Here is a 16,289-nt window from a genome sequence, read left to right on the forward strand (position 1 = left end):
GCCGGGGATTCCCCGGCGCGCGCGCTCGGCGGCCTCACGGGCGCGCGCGCGCGGGCGGGCCGGGCCGCGTCTCCGGGCCTCTGCGTGCGCGCGGCTCCCGGCCGACCCCTGCGGCCCGCCGCGCTCCTGCCGGGTTCCAGCGGAGGCCGGCTGCGCGCCAGCTGCGTCCACGGTGAGGTGCGGCAGGGTGGGAGCCACACTGGCCCTATCCAGGTTTCACTCGCGCCCCGCAGAGCCTGAGGGGGACCCGGACCCCCCATCGCAGCGGCGTTCAGCGCGCCTCCGACTGCCGAGTGCGAGGACCCGGGGCGCGGTGTCGGCCGTCGGGCGCCAGTGTCCACGGACCGCCTTGGAGCAGCAGGGACAGACCGGGCAGTGCTAGAGAAAAGGGAAGAGCGTGACGCAGCCCCATGTTGTGGGAATGTAGGAAGCAAAGGCACGGGTGGCAGGCGACCTCCCGGGCGGACTTCGCAGAGACGTTCCACTGGAGCGAAGTGAACGGGGAGTGGCCGCAGATCGCCAGGTGACTCTGCGGAGAACTGCTAGGTGGGTTCCTGCCTGCGACCTTGCGTAGCAGAGCGCTTAACTGTTTGCACCACCAGGAGTGCTGCCTAAATCGTTCAAACAAGCCATTTTCAACGGCAGCTCCATTTAACCTGGTGAACGCGTTGGGCGTCGATCCGTGTTTAAACTGGTTTAATCTGGGTGTTTAAACAGGCTGGAAACCCACAGGGGTCGCGATGAGTCAGCATTGACTAGATGACAGCCAGCTTAGTTTGGGTTTGGTACTTCATGTGACCGGATGGGACCCAAGATGACAGTGGGGGGCAGGACTGATGAGGTCAGCACCCTCACATTTTCATGCGGGGCCTGTGTAAGTCAGCCAGTAACTGCTTTAAAGTGTGTTCACATCTCTCTTCATATACACACTTGTCGTTATGGAGAGATGTTTGAAAACTCACAAAACGCATCAGTGGCATGACTTTTGACAAATGGTCGGCTAGCTTTTGGACGAAGAGAAGTGCTTTCTAAAAGTTGTCTTTCACAGGTCACATTTTCAGATCAATGCAGTTCATGTTCAAGCAGCATGGTTTTCTGCTACAACCAAGGGAAGACTGCTACAATTTTACATTCTTGTTTATGCTCATTGTCTTTACAGGCAGCCTACGTGGCGCAGGCATCTTCCCTGAGCAGTGTTGTTACAGTATTGAAGGATGGCAGAAGCAGTGCTGATTGATCTGTCTGGTTTGAAGCCCAACTCGGGGAAAAGCTCTCCTCACCAGATACTGATGAAAACATTGCGTGCTGGGCGATCCTCCCAGGCTGCCAATGCCAAGTTCTATTTCATAACGTCTTGCAGTCGCAGCAGTGAGAGGGATGGCGACTTTGATAAGCGTGAACTAGAGACAACCAATGGGTCACTAGTCCGGGAGAGGGAATTCGAAACTGTTAGCAATCCCAGCTTGGTTGCCTCTCTCTACACCATTAAACAGAAAATTGATGAAAAAAACTTGAGCAGTATCAAGGTAATTGTACCAATGTACAGGAAGACCTTGCTGAAGGCTTTTATTGATCAACTCTTCACTGATGTTTACAGTTTTGAGTTTGAAGATCTACACATGGCTTTGCAGGAAGGCCTCGTGAAACAATCCACTGAAATAAATACGATTACAACTCAAGAATTTGAAGACATCCAGAATGAAATAGAAACCTATCTGAGAAGTTTGCCCCCACTGAAAGGAGAATTGACCATTATCACTTCGCCGTCGATTCCAGGTAGATTACACACTATCCATTGTCTTTACTATGAAAAATCAACTTTAAAAGGGAAGTTGCTTGCCTCCTTTTTCCCTTCTTCCTTTTCTCAAGTGTTGCCGAGGGGTGGGATTTTGCATCCTCTGCAGCATGGGGCACCGTGAATTGTAACGGACTTGATGGCAGTGAGAAGTTTTTTGTTTTTTTGGTTTGGCAACATGGTGTGTCAAGGGATAAGGACTTAATGGCCCTCAGACCTTCAAAGCCACACTACCGAAGTACATTTATTTCCTTACACAAATTAAGCTTTAAGCCAAATTCCTCTGTGTACTTTTAAAATTAGATTTACAGCCCTGAGCAGCTTCTGTGTAGAAATTCTGACTTGCGGACTCATTGGCATATTTTAAAAGGTTGAAATTTATAATAGTCAGGCGTCTTTTTCCCCCCCAAGACGTTTACTATGAGCTGTATGCTGTTGGCATATAAAGACAAATAGGACAGATGACTTCCTTTTTTGTCCTTAAGACCACTAATCCCATAGCGAAGGTAAGACAAACAGAACAGTAGGTAAGAAGAACACACTGAGGAGCAAAGTGCGGTCAAGCATGGAAGCCAGATGACGAGGTGCAGACTGACGTGAGCAGGGAGCGTCTTACTGAGGGCCTTGTGTGCTAAATACTGTATTGTCCATTGTGTGGCATCCTTTTTCATCTTCCCTACTTACGCTCCAATAGATGTTTTCATACACGGATTTACTACAAGAGCAGGTGGGATATCGTACATCCCAACTCTCAGCTCGTTAAATCTCTTCAGTAGTTCCAAACGGAGAGATCCCAAGGCAGTCGTTCAAGAAAATCTTCGAAGGTTGGCCAATGCTGCAGGATTTAATGCCGAAAAGTTTTACCGCATAAAGGTAAGCCTTAGTGCTAGGTTTGTGCGAGGTCTAAAGTACGTTCTTGACTCGGTCAGTGGCTACATGGATGCTTCGCATGCCATTTTGCTTTTGCATCTGGCGTTTTATTTAAACACTTCAGATTCTGTATATCTGTACCCCGTAGTCTAAAAATCATCCAGTGAGATGTATATTTCACCTGTAGCCGCCTCATTTCTTAGCCCAAACCCACTTAATTCTCAAGAGAGTATAATACACCTGCCCTTTTTGATTTAGAAGGGAAGGTTTTGAATAGTGGACACAGAACGGCCATTATTCTCTTAACAACACTAAGAGACTCTCGCACCTGGTGAGATTGAAACAGTGCTGGATCCCTTAGAGAATTCTGATTTATGTGAATGTGGGAACAGTTAGGAATATTCCTGAACCTGGCTATTAATTGATCTCCCATTCATCAGCTAGTGTTTCCTGCAAAGTGTTGCCAGTAGAGATTTACTCATGGAGTTTAGCGTGCTCGAGGAGCTCTCGTGGCATCCTTCATTCCTAGTTAGTGTGCTAAGCATGAGGTTGGCAGTTCAAACTCACCAGCTACTTTGTGAAAGAAAGATGAGGTTTTCTGCTCCTAGATTTATAACCCCAGAAACCCACAGGGGCAGTTCTACCTTGTCCTGTAGGGTCAGTGCGAATTGGAAAGGACTCGATGGAAGCAGGTTTACGTGGGTTTTCATGGTAGGTCACAGTGGAGTTGTAAATGTTACAGTCTGTCTTATTTTGAATAAAATGTTCAGAGACTATCATGTCAAAAACTAAAACGTTAAATTTTAAGTATACCTGGTAGCTTACCATATGTTTGTGTGCTATCAATTCTGACTCAGCATCCCTGTAGACTAGAGTAGAACTGCCCAGGACGGTTCCCCATACTGTCATTTTAAGAGTGGATTGCCAGCTCTTTTCTCCCTTGGAGCTCCTGGTAGGTTGAAATCATTGGCCTTTGTAGGTTGACCTTGCTGGCCTGTTGGTTAACAGGCGAGCTGCCTTAACCATTGCATGCACGGCTCCTTTTATTACCATATGTACCAAAAGAAAAAGATTCACTGCCGTGGAGTCATTTCTGACTCAGTGACTCTAGACAACAGAGCACAACCGTTCTTCTGGGTTTCTGGGACTGTAAATCTTTGCTAGAGTAGAGAGCTTCATCTTCTGTGGAGGGGCTCGTGATTTTGAACTTCTTACCTTGTAGTTAGCAGCTCCCCCACTACACCACCCAGGGTTCCTTTCGGACCTTCATGCAAAAGAGGTGTATTTAGCCAGTGTTCATAATCAAATCGATGGGATTGAGTTTGAGTTTGGGAGTGATCTTAAAATGGTCCTATGATTTTGGACAGGAAGTGTGTGTACACTTCCAGTTCACAAACCACAACTACTTACGGTATAATGAAACCCACTTTCAGCGTGTTTTTAATATATATCTCTGGTCGTAGACCGATCATGCCAATGACGTCTGGATTATGGGAAGGAAGGAGCCTGAATCTTACGATGGAATAACCACGAATCAGAGAGGAGTCACGATAGCAGCTCTTGGCGCTGACTGCATACCGATAGTTTTTGCAGATCCTGTCAAAAAGGCCTGTGGGGTTGCTCACTCTGGTAAGTCTATCAGGCAGTTGCAATCTTCCTAATTTTTATAGTACAGGGAAAATTATACATGCAAAAATTGTAAAATTATACATGCAAAAATAATAAAAGCTAGACGCTGTGTAACAAGGACGCCTGTCACAGAAGAACAGCGCACATAGTTGTCACTAAAACGAATGGCAGAAAGGTGGTAAGAGTGCACCTGTCAGAGGCCGACAGTGTGCATACTCGCAAGACCTGAAAAGATAAGACAGGTCAGTGGGGTTCTGGATGTCAGGGTTTCGTTGAAATTTCTTTTTAATGGATGTGACAGGCAACTAAGCAGTGATGTAGCCAGTTATACCCTTAATATGTCTTTAAAGTGTTGAAAAGCAAGCATGTTACTTTGAGGACTAAGGCGCACTCTGGGATTCTCCATTGACTCACGTGCATGTGAAAGTTGGACACTGAATAAGGACGACTTAGAAGAACAGTTGCTTTTGAATGATGGTGCTGGCAAAGACTACTGGGAGTACCACAGACTGCCCAACAACAGACAACCTGTCTTGGAAGAAATGTGGTCATAAAGCTCCTTAGAGGCAGGACTGATGGGACTTTGGACATGTGTGGAGAGACCAGCCCCTGGAGAAGGACATCATGCTTGCTAGAGTAGAGAGGCAGCAAAAGGAAGGAGGTCCCTCACGGACTGCAGCACTTGAGGATGGAGCAAGACTGGGCGGTTTCCTTTCTGTTGTGCACAGCAACTGCTGTGAGTCAGAACAGACTTGACAGTACACAACAACAACATGTTCTTACTTGATGCCGGGGCACTTGTGGCTCACGGTGACCGTACCATCTTCACAATCTTTGGGGTGTTTGAGTTACAGACACCACACTGTGCATTTTGAGTACCTCTAAGGGGTCATGTTCTAGCATTGCCTCACGCAGACAACATTCCTTTGTGTTTTAGAGAGTTTTTATTGCCGGCCTTTGATATTCTAGAAGCTAGGTTAGTGTTGTTTGTTTCTAGGTGCTATGGAGTTGGCGCCAACTCTTAACAGTGACCCGATGCACAACAGAATGAAACACTGTCTGATTATTTACGGTACACCATTATCATTGTTGCAGCCACTGTGTCAATCCGTCGCATTGAGGGTCGTCCCCTGTTTCTTCGAGACTGTGCCTTACCAAACAGGATGTCCTTTTCCGAGGACTTGTCTCTCGACAACATACTCAAAGTATTGAGACAAGGTGCCCATCCTCACTTCGAAGAAGCAAGCAGCCGTCTTCCACATTTCACGGCGTAGATGAGCATGTGCTTCCAGTGAGGCATCAGCTTGTTGAAACATGTCAGCTGGTCATTCCGTCAGCTCGTGAAGCCTTGCATGGGGCTAAGGCTTTCAGTGAAGCTTGGACTTCTGTCAGCACCACTGGTTCTTGCACGTACGCTACTTCCAGAAACGGTGGGGTGTCAACTCCTTTTTATTTGGTGCAGTGGCTCTGAATTTTCCCTGTATTCTTCTGATGCTTCCTGTATCATTCAGAGTTCTAACTACAGCATCTTTCAGTGTTGTCTCCAGGCTTGAACTTATTCTTGGGTTCTTTACATTTAAGATATGCCAGGTGTATTCTTTTTGGGTTTCTAACTCAAGGTCTTTGCACATTTCATTTTCCTTTGTCGTCTTGAGCTACCTTTGAGACTTTCTGTTCAGCTCTTTGACTTTATCGTTTCTTCCATTTGCTTTAGGTACTCTGTGATTAAGAGACAGTTTCAGAGTCTCTTCTGTCATCCACTTTAATCTTTTATTTCTTTCTTGTCTTTTTAATGGCCTTTGGCTTTCTCCTGAATGATGCCACCGCACCGCTCTTCAAGTCTTCTGTCACTAGTGTTCAAGGCATCAACTCCGTTCCTGCGATGTGCTTAAAATTCAGGTAGGATTTACTCGAGTTTGTAATTTGGCTCTCCTGGAGTTGTTTTAATTTTCTTTAGCTTCAGCCTGAACTTACATATGAGCAACTGATGGTCTGTTCCATAGCCACCCTCTGGCCTGGTTTTAGCTGCTAAAATTGAGCTTTTCCAGCAACTTTTCCACCGATGATTTCTGTGAATTTCATCACAATTGGATTTCTGTGGATTCCTGTGAACGTCATTGATTTTGCAAAATTCTATCATGTGATCTCCAGCTTCTTTTATGTCACCCAGGCCCTGTTTTTCAAAAAGCTACTGTTCCGTCTTCGTTTCTAACTTTTGCATTACAATCGCCAATGATTATCAATGCAGCCTAGTTGCATGTTTCATCAGTTTCAGACTGAGGACATTGGCATAATCCTATGACAGACGGCATTGTACTTCAAGATAGATCTGGAAATATCCTTTTTGAAGATGAATGCGACGCCATTCCTCTTGATTGTGCCATTTCCAGCCTCGTAAACCATGTGATTGTCGGATTCAGTACTAGTTCATTTCAGCTCACGATGTCTAGGATGTCAGTCTTTATGGATCCTGTTTCCTCTTTGATGAGTTCCAATTTTCCTAGATTCCATACTTGATACATTTTAAGTTCTGATTATTAATAGGTTTGTACAGCTGTTTCTTCATATTTTGAGTCATGCTCCATCAGCAGGTGAAAGTCTCCAAGCCTGTACTCCAGCCATGTCATTATGGTCGAGTTTACTTTGAGGAGGCAGCTCTGCCTCAGTCCTCTTTTGAGCCCCTTCCGACCTGAGACGCTCATCTTGGCACTGTCCTGGCAATGTTCTTCTCTTCATCAGGCCCTCGGCATCTGGCAGGGTTTCCACGTCACGCGTGAGGTTTTTAGTAGCTGAGTCTACTGAAGTGCACAGCCGATTCCTTCTTCACGGGCTGTTCTTAGTCTGGAAGGCCCACTGACACCTGTTCACTGGGTGACCCTGCTGGCACTTGAATTTCCAGTGACAGAGCGTCCAGCAGCACCGCAACAAAGTGACGGACACTTGGTGGGTGTTCAACATTAGTTGGGTTTCTATCATATTCAGGTTATAGAATTTTGGTTTCTGTATGTATTTTTAAATGATATTTAAATTGCAATTGTATATGATTCTATTTTAAATGAGGGATATCCTTTCTAATTCCTTTCTGCTTGTAAACATATGCCCTACATTGCTTTATAGACCATAGATCTGGAAGAGAGGGCTGTGTTTTCTCTGGATTTACCAAAGTTACTATGATGAGCTAACTGGGTTTGCCTTAGGAGGTCGGCAAAAGTTTAAATTTGAATCTAATTCCCTGGCTATCAAATGGGACTACTATTTGCTACTAAACCTATTCTTGGATTTCTCTCTTTGGTCACTGGAAGAGAGTAAGTTTAAAGACTGTAGCTTGATCTTTAAACAATCATGGTGCCAATTGGAAAGGAAAGTTGAGTAAATGGAGAGGGTGTGACAAGGGACTGTTAATTGAAATAGAACAGGTTTATTTTATTGTAAAAAGTGAGTGGGCTGAAGAAAAAGAGGGAAACTTGAAGTATAGGATATATGTAAAAAGAGGTGAAAGAATTTTCATTAAATGTGTCTTTTAAGTATATTTTATTTAAAAACCAGTATTATAATATAATAATTAGTTTTGTGGTATATATACTGTTTCTGGACTTGGAAAAATATCTATAAGCTCATGTTAATTTTTAATATGCATGTAAGTTAATTCACCCAGCTTACACTTCACCTAGGATTATGCTATAACTTTCCCCTTTTTCTTCCTGTTTGCCAGGTTGGAAAGGTACTCTGCTAGGCATTTCTATGGTTACAGTGAAGGCTATGATGGCAGAATATGGCTGTAGTGTGGAAGACATTATTGTTGTGCTGGGCCCTTCTGTGGGTCCTTGCTGTTTCACTCTGCCCAGAGAATCCGCAGAGGCATTTCATAACCTTGATCCCGAATGTGTACGACTGTTTGAATCACCGAATCCCTATGTTGACATCCGGAAAGCCACCAGGTTTGTTTGATTTCATCTGGAACTGTAAGTGGGGATTTTGCTTCTTGATGCTAAAGTCAAAGTCATTTTAGGAACTCATGAGTAACACCAGGAGAACTTCTGCTGGTAAGCATTTCAGTAGCTGGCATCCACTCGTTTACAAAAATCCACTTTATTGGAGGATAAGTCACACAGTTTTATTGCCAAGCTTCCGGTTTATACAAGCACACATGTTTTCCAAAGAAAGCATGTTTAAGCACGCCTAGGTAATCAGTGGATGGCTGCATACAAGTTTAGTTAGGTTACTTAAAATAAAGTCTCATCAAAACAGTGGCTTGTGCCAGGGTCTGCCAGGGCAGTTAAAGTGAGCAGAAGACCCCAGTAACTGTTGTTTGGGATTCCCAAGGAGTCATCTTCATAGGTTTTCTAAAAGATCCCTGAGCTTATTGTGAAGAAATCTGAAGAAAATAAGAAGCTACCTTGTTAGAGAAAGGCCAGGAAAGTGGACTCCGGATTTTTTTTCCCATCGTGGCCATTGGATTGCCTGTGCTTTGAGGGTGGGGCCTTGCTATGCCAAATTCTTTGTAAAGCCTCTCCTCTCCACGACTTGAGACTGTGCGAGATGCCCAAACAGCCGATTTCCTGTAGTGTCCATCAGCACAGGAGTCTGTGGGAAAGAGTTCCGGTGATTGGAACACTGCCTTCAGAAGTGATTAGACCTAGATATTTTGAAAAATCATAGCTTCAAATTTTGATATATTTATTGAAAGTTTCTATCATTTTGTACCAATGCTTTTTGACCTGTCTGCGTCTATGAAGGTATTTGCATTTTAATTTGAATAACACATTTTCTAATATCTCAGTATCAAAAATAAAAGAAGAAGCCATTGGAATATAGTTGTATTAGATCTACTTTAAGTTCTGGATAAAGTTAGCAGGTACTTTACTTCACAACCACATATCAGCTAAATTCTCCTAATTCTAATAAACCATACGGAACTCATGATTTTAAATGGTTCTTGTTCTCTCAGTGGAGGCTATACTTCTTAGTAAAGTATCAGGCACATAAACACAATCAACTTGGGGGCAGATTCTCATAATATCTTATATGCTCGAGTTTATGAAGCTTTGTTATTGATATCTTTAGGGGAAAAAATTCTGGTCAGCAAAACCTTGGACATATTCTGCTTCATTTAATACATGTGTATAAAGGATTACAATTCATTTTTTAAATGATGTGGAATAGGTATCACTAATATGTAGCAAAATACACAAATGAAATATTTATGAAGAAGCAAATTTCCTTGGAAAATGGAGTTAATAGGAAGCAAGGCAATAGGAGCTGGCTTCCTCTGAAATGAGTAAATTTTGCCTACAAATATTTAGAAATCACTCTCGAAGTCTCCACTTGACTAAGTGATTTTGGTTATAAAATTCTCTGTGCCCAGATTCATGCCTGCCACACAATGTGGAATGATGTTCAATGCATATAAGACTAATGAGATCAGTGTTAATAAAATCTCCCATTTCCTGACTAGTCCAAGGGATTGAAGAGCAGTTTGCATTGCTGCTCGGAACTGTTTTACACCAGTATTCTATTTCTTCATATTGTTTGGTCTGCTGGTAAAATAAACTCATATTATCTTTTGAAATATCTTTATACCAAGGGTTCTTCTAGAACGGGGAGGAATTCTTCCACAGAATATTCAGGACCAGAACCAAGATCTCAACCTCTGTACATCCTGCCATCCCAACAAGTTTTTCTCCCATGTGCGAGATGGTCCATGTTTTGGTACACAGATTGGCTTCATCTCCCTCAGAGAAGGAGGTAGTATAGTAGATTCTGTTTCCTCTCAGTCTCACTCTTTTTCTCTTAATCTTCTCACCATCTGTTTTTTAAAATGAGTCATTTTACAACGCTATTCATCAAAAACGGAGCTCTAGGAGCCCGTTGGGAAAGATGAGGGTCGACATGGCATTGCCGTGAATTGGAATTGACTTGATAGTAGTGGGGGGTGGACGTGGGGGTTGCCTTTTTATTCATACTGCCCTGGTGAGGCAGTAAACTTGGGACTGCTAACCTAAAGGTCAGAAGTTTGAATATCTACATTGTTATGGAGCCCTGGTGGTGCTATTGGGTAAGAGCAGGCTTATTAACTTCAAGGCCAGCAGTTCAAACCCAGTCCCTCTGTGGGTGAAAGTTGAAGCTCTCTCCCTCTGTAACCCTATGTTACAGCCTCTGAAACCTTATGGAGCAATGCCATGAGTTGCAATGGACCGATAGTAGTGGGCTTGTTTGTTTTTGTTTTGTTGTTGTTTATTCATACCGAAGGCGCTCTAGTGGTGCAGTAAGACGTGACTGCTAACTTACAGGTCAGTGGTTCGAATCTCCCAGGTAGAAAGATGAAGCAGTGCGTTTCTGGAAGGATTTACAACCTGGGAAACCCTGTAGAGGCTGTTCTACCCTGTCTTAGAGGATCGTAATGAGTCAGAATCGAGTCTATGGCAACAGCTTCTTCTGTGTTCACTCATGCTAACCTATTACCTAGCATTGCTAGTTATAGCTAGCATTGCTCTTTTGTGTCCTATAAGGGAAAAAAGTTTCTGTTTTTCAGTTGAGAAATAGTAGTATAAAAGTTAATTTTCATGATCATGCTCGACTCTAGCAAACACAGCTGGTTCTCCTAGTTAGGCATAAATGTACTGGCAGCATAGAAATAAAATATTCTTTTAAAATTCCTGTACATATTTTCTTTGCTCCACTATGTACTTGGTACCTGTACATTTCTTATTATAGCATCCCTATATCTTTTATTTTTTTTAATCTTTTGATTGTTGAAGAGAAATCTCTATGTAAGGTCAGTAGAGAACATTAGATAGTATTAATAATACATTTTTGCATGCTGTGTAACATTTCAAAACTGTTTCACATACTGTGAGGAAGATTAGAGAAATAAGAAAAAGGTACTGCATCTAGAAACTGAGAGACCCGGATGTCAAGCTGTAGGGCATGTGCAGGGAAGTCCCTCCAGAATGCACTCTGCCGGGATCCTTATCTGCAAGATCAGCAGCGTTATTCGCACGCCCTCTAAGCCTTTGTCCAACTCTGATGATGACTAAACTGAGCACTTTGAATATATTAGTAATACCTGGAAGGGAATTGGAACCTTGATTTATATATCTTCTTCACTTACATTTCTGTCAAAGAAAAAGGCAGTGTTATAAATAGTACTCTATTCTGACCACATTGGGTTACCGAAGTGATCATCTTACTTCTGGTTAATGCTTAACCAAGTCATTTTGTCTTCCTCAATTCCACTAGCCTGGCAGTTGCAAGAGAGTCAAAAGAGCATGTGTGACTGAGAACAGGAAGAGGTGCTTCTGGATGAGGGTGGACCAGATGGCTCGAGGCTCCAGAGCCTCAGTCCAGTCTCACTTGAATGTCAGTTCTCACATTTTAATGACACCTTACTAATAAAAGAATTTTACACGTGGGCAGTCAAATGGATAAATATAATAATACCCTGTGACTGTCAATGTGTCAAACTCAGAAATCTAGAATAAGGAGAAATCCTCAAATGTACAGACTGGCTTGGTTTTCAGCTAGATTGCCAGCTGACTGTCCAGGGGATTGGACCTCCTCCACTAAAAGTCTCGATAGCAAATATTTAGGCTTTGAGGACCACCCAGTCTCTGTGAAGCTACTCGGTTCTCTTGTAGAGCAGAAGAGGACACTACAATATAAATATGAATGAATGTGACTATTCTAATAAAACTTTATTTGGACTGAAAGCGATGAGTGGCTAAATCAGGCTATAACTTGCTGCCCTGTGCTCTACAGCCTAGTGCCAGAGTGAATGTACTTCGTTAAATTCGTATGTATTAGAGATGGCTTTGTTAGAGCTATATAAACATATGTCATGATTCAGCAATGACCCCTTAGCATATAGCTTGATGTTCCTTCAGGTTACTTTTAATTGAATTATTATCTTCAGTCTTTACAATTACCTCTTTAATATGCACAGTGATTAATAAAGTTTCTGCTCTTTATCTCGATAGTCTCATAGCACTAGTAAAGGTCTCATTAAATTTCTATGTATTTTACAGATTCTTGACCGCATTTTTACATAAATGTTTCCTGCTTCCTTTCCAAGGCGAGGACAAGCGATCATTGCGCCAGTTTGGTTTGCTTCAATGTCTACGTGTGTGGTTACTGTTATCATGAACCAAATGATTTTTATTGATTCTAACAAAAACTGACTAAACATCACTGTAATATAGCTAATGTGTCATACAGATGAGGATTACTATTTAGTAATTTAACTTTATTTTAACTTGTTTTAAATCTAAGCACCACTACTACCCCCATATGGAAAATATTTTTGTTGTTTTGATCAGAAGAGCAATTAACTTTGTAAACCATAGCATGATTTTTTGGAAAGGGCTAATTATCAAATTAAAATTTATTATGCTGTTTGACTAATTGTAATTTTAAATTGTGAGGAATAAGAATAATGACTAAATATACTACACACCAGTGCTTTGTAAAATAAATGTGAAAATGATAGTACAACTAGGAGCCAGTGTTTCTACAAGTATTTCTACTCTAACCCAATCTAATCTTGTTCTCCCTTTTAATATGTACTACACACAGAGAGACACTAGAGTTAAAGAATATATTACTTCTAGTTTAGATACAAAAGGTTATAATTCAAGAAGACAAAAGCATTTAAAAATCCTTGCACCAAACTCAGTCTCTCTCACACAAAATTTTGATTACAGTTTTCCTATCAGTATATTTGTTGAGTAAACTTATAGAGTTTCATTCTGTGTCACATGACAAAAATAAGAATAATATTCCTGACTACAGGAGCTGGAAGATAAGATGACAGTGATACATGAGCTACACCATTCTATTTCACAGTGGGTGTGTTATTTGTTTTCACCTGAATGATATGGAATATATTTTTTTAATTAGTGGAAAAATAGAATTCAAAGACAATGGAATTTTTCCATGTACTTTTCAAAGCCCCCTTCCAATGAATATATCCTATTTGTGTGTGTGTGTATGTGTAATTTTGTTCTTAAGAGAATCTATCAAACGCTAGCACAGTATAGTGTAGCTCAGTTATCTGTGTCTTTATGTAGACCTATTCATGAATGAGAAAGGATGGCATGCTTGGTAAAGTGAAGATCAGTGAAAACACAGGGGGCCCTCAATGAGATGGATTGGCATCGTGGCTGCAACAATGGACTCAAACCTAACAACAATTGTGAGGTGTCACAGGACCGGAGAGTATTTTGTCTGTTGCGCATATGGTCACTATGTGTCAGAGCCAATGCAAAGGCACCCAACAACAACATGCCTAGGTCAAAGTTTGTGTGTGTGTGTGTGTGTGTGTGTGTGTAATGGAAAATGAGAAATATGGATATATTAAGATAATATGTGTGTGTATATATATATATATTCCTTGTACTAATGTACAAAATGCACATTAGATTCTGTACAAAATTTAAATAAATTTTTTTTAAAATTTAAATAAATTGATCACTAAAAGAGTGAGGTACATGGTCCTTGTGTTTGCTGTGTGTGTTTACGGAAGGGCTAGGGCCTGTAGGTTTGTACTCTTAAATCATTTGTAATTTCACGTCCCTGCATGGTGCAAATGGTCATTTGTGCTCTTGTAACCCAAAGAGCCCACCCAGGTTTTGAGCCCACCCAGAAGCAGCTCAGGAGAAAGGCCTGATGATCTGCTTCTGAGAAAGCGATCGTTGAAAATCCCCTGAAGCACAATTCCACTCAGACACCGTGACGTTGCCAGGGGTGGGACTTGACCGACAGCTGTTGGTGCTTCTGTCATTTCAAACACAAGGAAGCTGCTCTGAGGAAGGCACTGTTCTGTGCTAGATCATTGCTTAGTGAAGGAAAAGGAAATATGCCAGGGCTGCCTTCTCGATTGAGACATTCAGGTTCCTGGTGATCACCTGTGGGCTGCAAGGAGATACGCTTATCACACTCTCCCTAGATGTACTTTCTTTGCAGGGAAAGAAGTACTTATATCACATTTTCCCTAAGTCCTGGTGCCAAGTGATGGGGGTGAACCCCCACCTTTTCTATTTCTGGAACAGACCTCATAAATCTTATAAATCAGATGTGTACAGTGACTTTATTTCATGACCACAGATAAAATTTGCAGCAGGCTATGTAGAGCAAACTGCCACTGTCCTTTCTTACAACAACAGTCTCCCATTGAAAACAATGGAATGTTCTAGAATTCTCATTTGTATAAAGTAAATTTGTTCATGGTGACACGTTTCTCTCATCTCCCATCACCCTTGTTTTCATCATCAATCTTTCATCCTGCAATGTAGCTTCATTTTTAGAGGTATCTGCTTTTAAAGACATTTAGATTTTGCCATTGTGGCAGTTACATACCGTATATACTCATGTATAAGCTGAGTTTTCCAGCACATTTTTTATGCAGTTGTTATGGTAATATTAGGTGCCTCTTCTTATTTTCAGGCCGGCTTATACTTGAGTATATATGGTAATCACCTGTAACTTGAATGAAGGTGTAGAGTCTATTCTGTCAATCAAGTAATAGCCATTGAGACCTATTTGTGGGAATGTCCTTCTGAGGATTCTAGGAACTCTTGTCTTCCTGTGGGAGGCAGGACACACACTCTCCTTGTGAGACATTGCTGTTGGCAAGCCACATGGAGCTACACTGATGGAGCCAGAGCCCTGGAGATGGAAGAGCCATGTGGAAAGACATGCTAGTGCTGAGATGGTTCCACTGCCACTGGACCCAAAGACATTCCACCCATTGGCCTATAATCTTCCTGTATTTGGTGTCATTGCATGTGTTGTGTGAGTCTGAAGAGGTATTGGATATATGGGCTAATATGAGACTTATGTACTTGATCTGGACAGGGCTGGGATGTGTTTGTTTTTCCATTTACTGATATCTTTATTTCAGCATAAAGTTTAGGTTACATTTATAGGCACCTGGAGAATTTTTTTAAATTTCTGCTTTAAAAAAAAATTGGGGGCTCGTACAACTCTTATCACAATCCATACATAATACATTGTGTCAGCACATTTGTACATTTGTTGCCATCATGGGATGTGTTCTTAATACACAATTACTCTATATAAATCTCTTTCTTATACACATATGAGTGTCTGTGAATTTCTCTAGTCAACCCAGACTAACCCAACCATAAAGTTGCTTGTTGGACATACCATAGTGACAGTAATCCTATAAAACCAAATCAAACTCTGCCAGCAGGGTAGAGCTGTCCCTGTGAGTTTCCAAGACTAACTTTATGGGAGTAGAAAGCTTCATCTTTCTTCCAAAGATCAGCTGGTGGCTTTAAACTGCTGATCTTATGGTGAGCAGCACAATGCATAACTACGATGCCAGCAGAGATAAACTGCTCTCTAGGGTTTCTGAGACTATTACTCTTTATGGGAACAGATAGTCTTGTCTTTCTCCTGAGGACAGCTGGTGGGCTTGAACCTCTCCTCTCGTGGCTAGCAGCCCAGTGCTTCACCCACTACACTACTAGGACTCTATAAACAATATGCTGGTGTTGGATATCATTGAATCCACTGTGACTCTTAGTAACTGTACAACAGAAAGATGTGCTGTACGTCCTGCACCACCACAACAATTGCTATGTTTGAGCCCACTGTTGAAGTCCTTGACAACTTCAATCTTTTATCCATTTCTTAGGATGTTATTTACTGGTCCAGTTGACAGGATTTGGGTTTCTTTGCATTGAGTTTTAGTCCATACTGAAGGCTAGACTTTGACCTTTGTTTTAGCGCAGGTTGACTAGAAAATAAAATCCAGTGACATATGAGTAAGCAAGACCTTTCTATCAAGAGGGAATTAAGAAAGCATCCCCGTCCAGTCCAACTCAAGTCCTTAAGTCTGATACTAGTCCTTAAAGCCCTCTTCAGGCTCAAGCGGTGCAGCCACATATAATGATGAAGAATGCAGGAGTATCACAGACAGGTGAGTGCAAAGTCATGTGGATCTAACGTCAGTGGAAACTGCAGGGTTCCAGCA

General features: G+C 42.1%; 1 protein-coding gene across 3 annotated transcripts; it reads left to right on the forward strand.

Moving 5' to 3' along the window:
* Positions 1-178: 178 nt before the first annotated feature.
* LACC1 (laccase domain containing 1) lies at positions 179-14,397 on the forward strand. Of its 3 annotated transcripts, none has more exons than XR_012786863.1 (7): positions 179-546; positions 1,160-1,776; positions 2,490-2,668; positions 4,129-4,294; positions 5,390-6,193; positions 7,034-7,237; positions 8,007-8,145. XR_012786863.1 is itself a non-coding variant. In XM_075563041.1 (7 exons), exons 2-7 carry the CDS (start codon positions 1,215-1,217, stop codon positions 12,324-12,326), a joined length of 1,302 nt encoding a protein of 433 aa, XP_075419156.1. In that variant the 5' UTR covers positions 179-523; positions 1,160-1,214; the 3' UTR covers positions 12,327-14,397. The 3 variants fall into 3 exon arrangements, 2 of the variants coding, with proteins under 2 accessions (XP_075419156.1, XP_075419155.1); XM_075563041.1 differs by lacking the exons at positions 5,390-6,193; positions 7,034-7,237 and adding exons at positions 9,879-10,039; positions 12,319-14,397 and having other exon boundaries at positions 179-523; positions 8,007-8,232; XM_075563040.1 differs by lacking the exons at positions 5,390-6,193; positions 7,034-7,237 and adding exons at positions 9,879-10,039; positions 12,319-14,396 and having other exon boundaries at positions 8,007-8,232.
* The last annotated feature ends 1,892 nt before the right edge of the window (positions 14,398-16,289 follow it).

Source organism: Tenrec ecaudatus, chromosome 11, assembly GCF_050624435.1.
Source record: "Tenrec ecaudatus isolate mTenEca1 chromosome 11, mTenEca1.hap1, whole genome shotgun sequence".
NCBI lineage: Eukaryota > Metazoa > Chordata > Mammalia > Afrosoricida > Tenrecidae > Tenrec > Tenrec ecaudatus.

Coding starts and splice junctions, on each gene's coding strand:
- LACC1 (XM_075563041.1), top strand. CDS start 1,215: ATGGCAGAAGCAGTGCTGATTGATCTGTCTGGTTTGAAGCCCAACTCG. Junction 2,669..4,128: donor AAAAGTTTTACCGCATAAAG/GTAAGCCTTAGT, acceptor CTCTGGTCGTAG/ACCGATCATGCCAATGACGT. Junction 8,233..9,878: donor GACATCCGGAAAGCCACCAG/GTTTGTTTGATT, acceptor CTTTATACCAAG/GGTTCTTCTAGAACGGGGAG.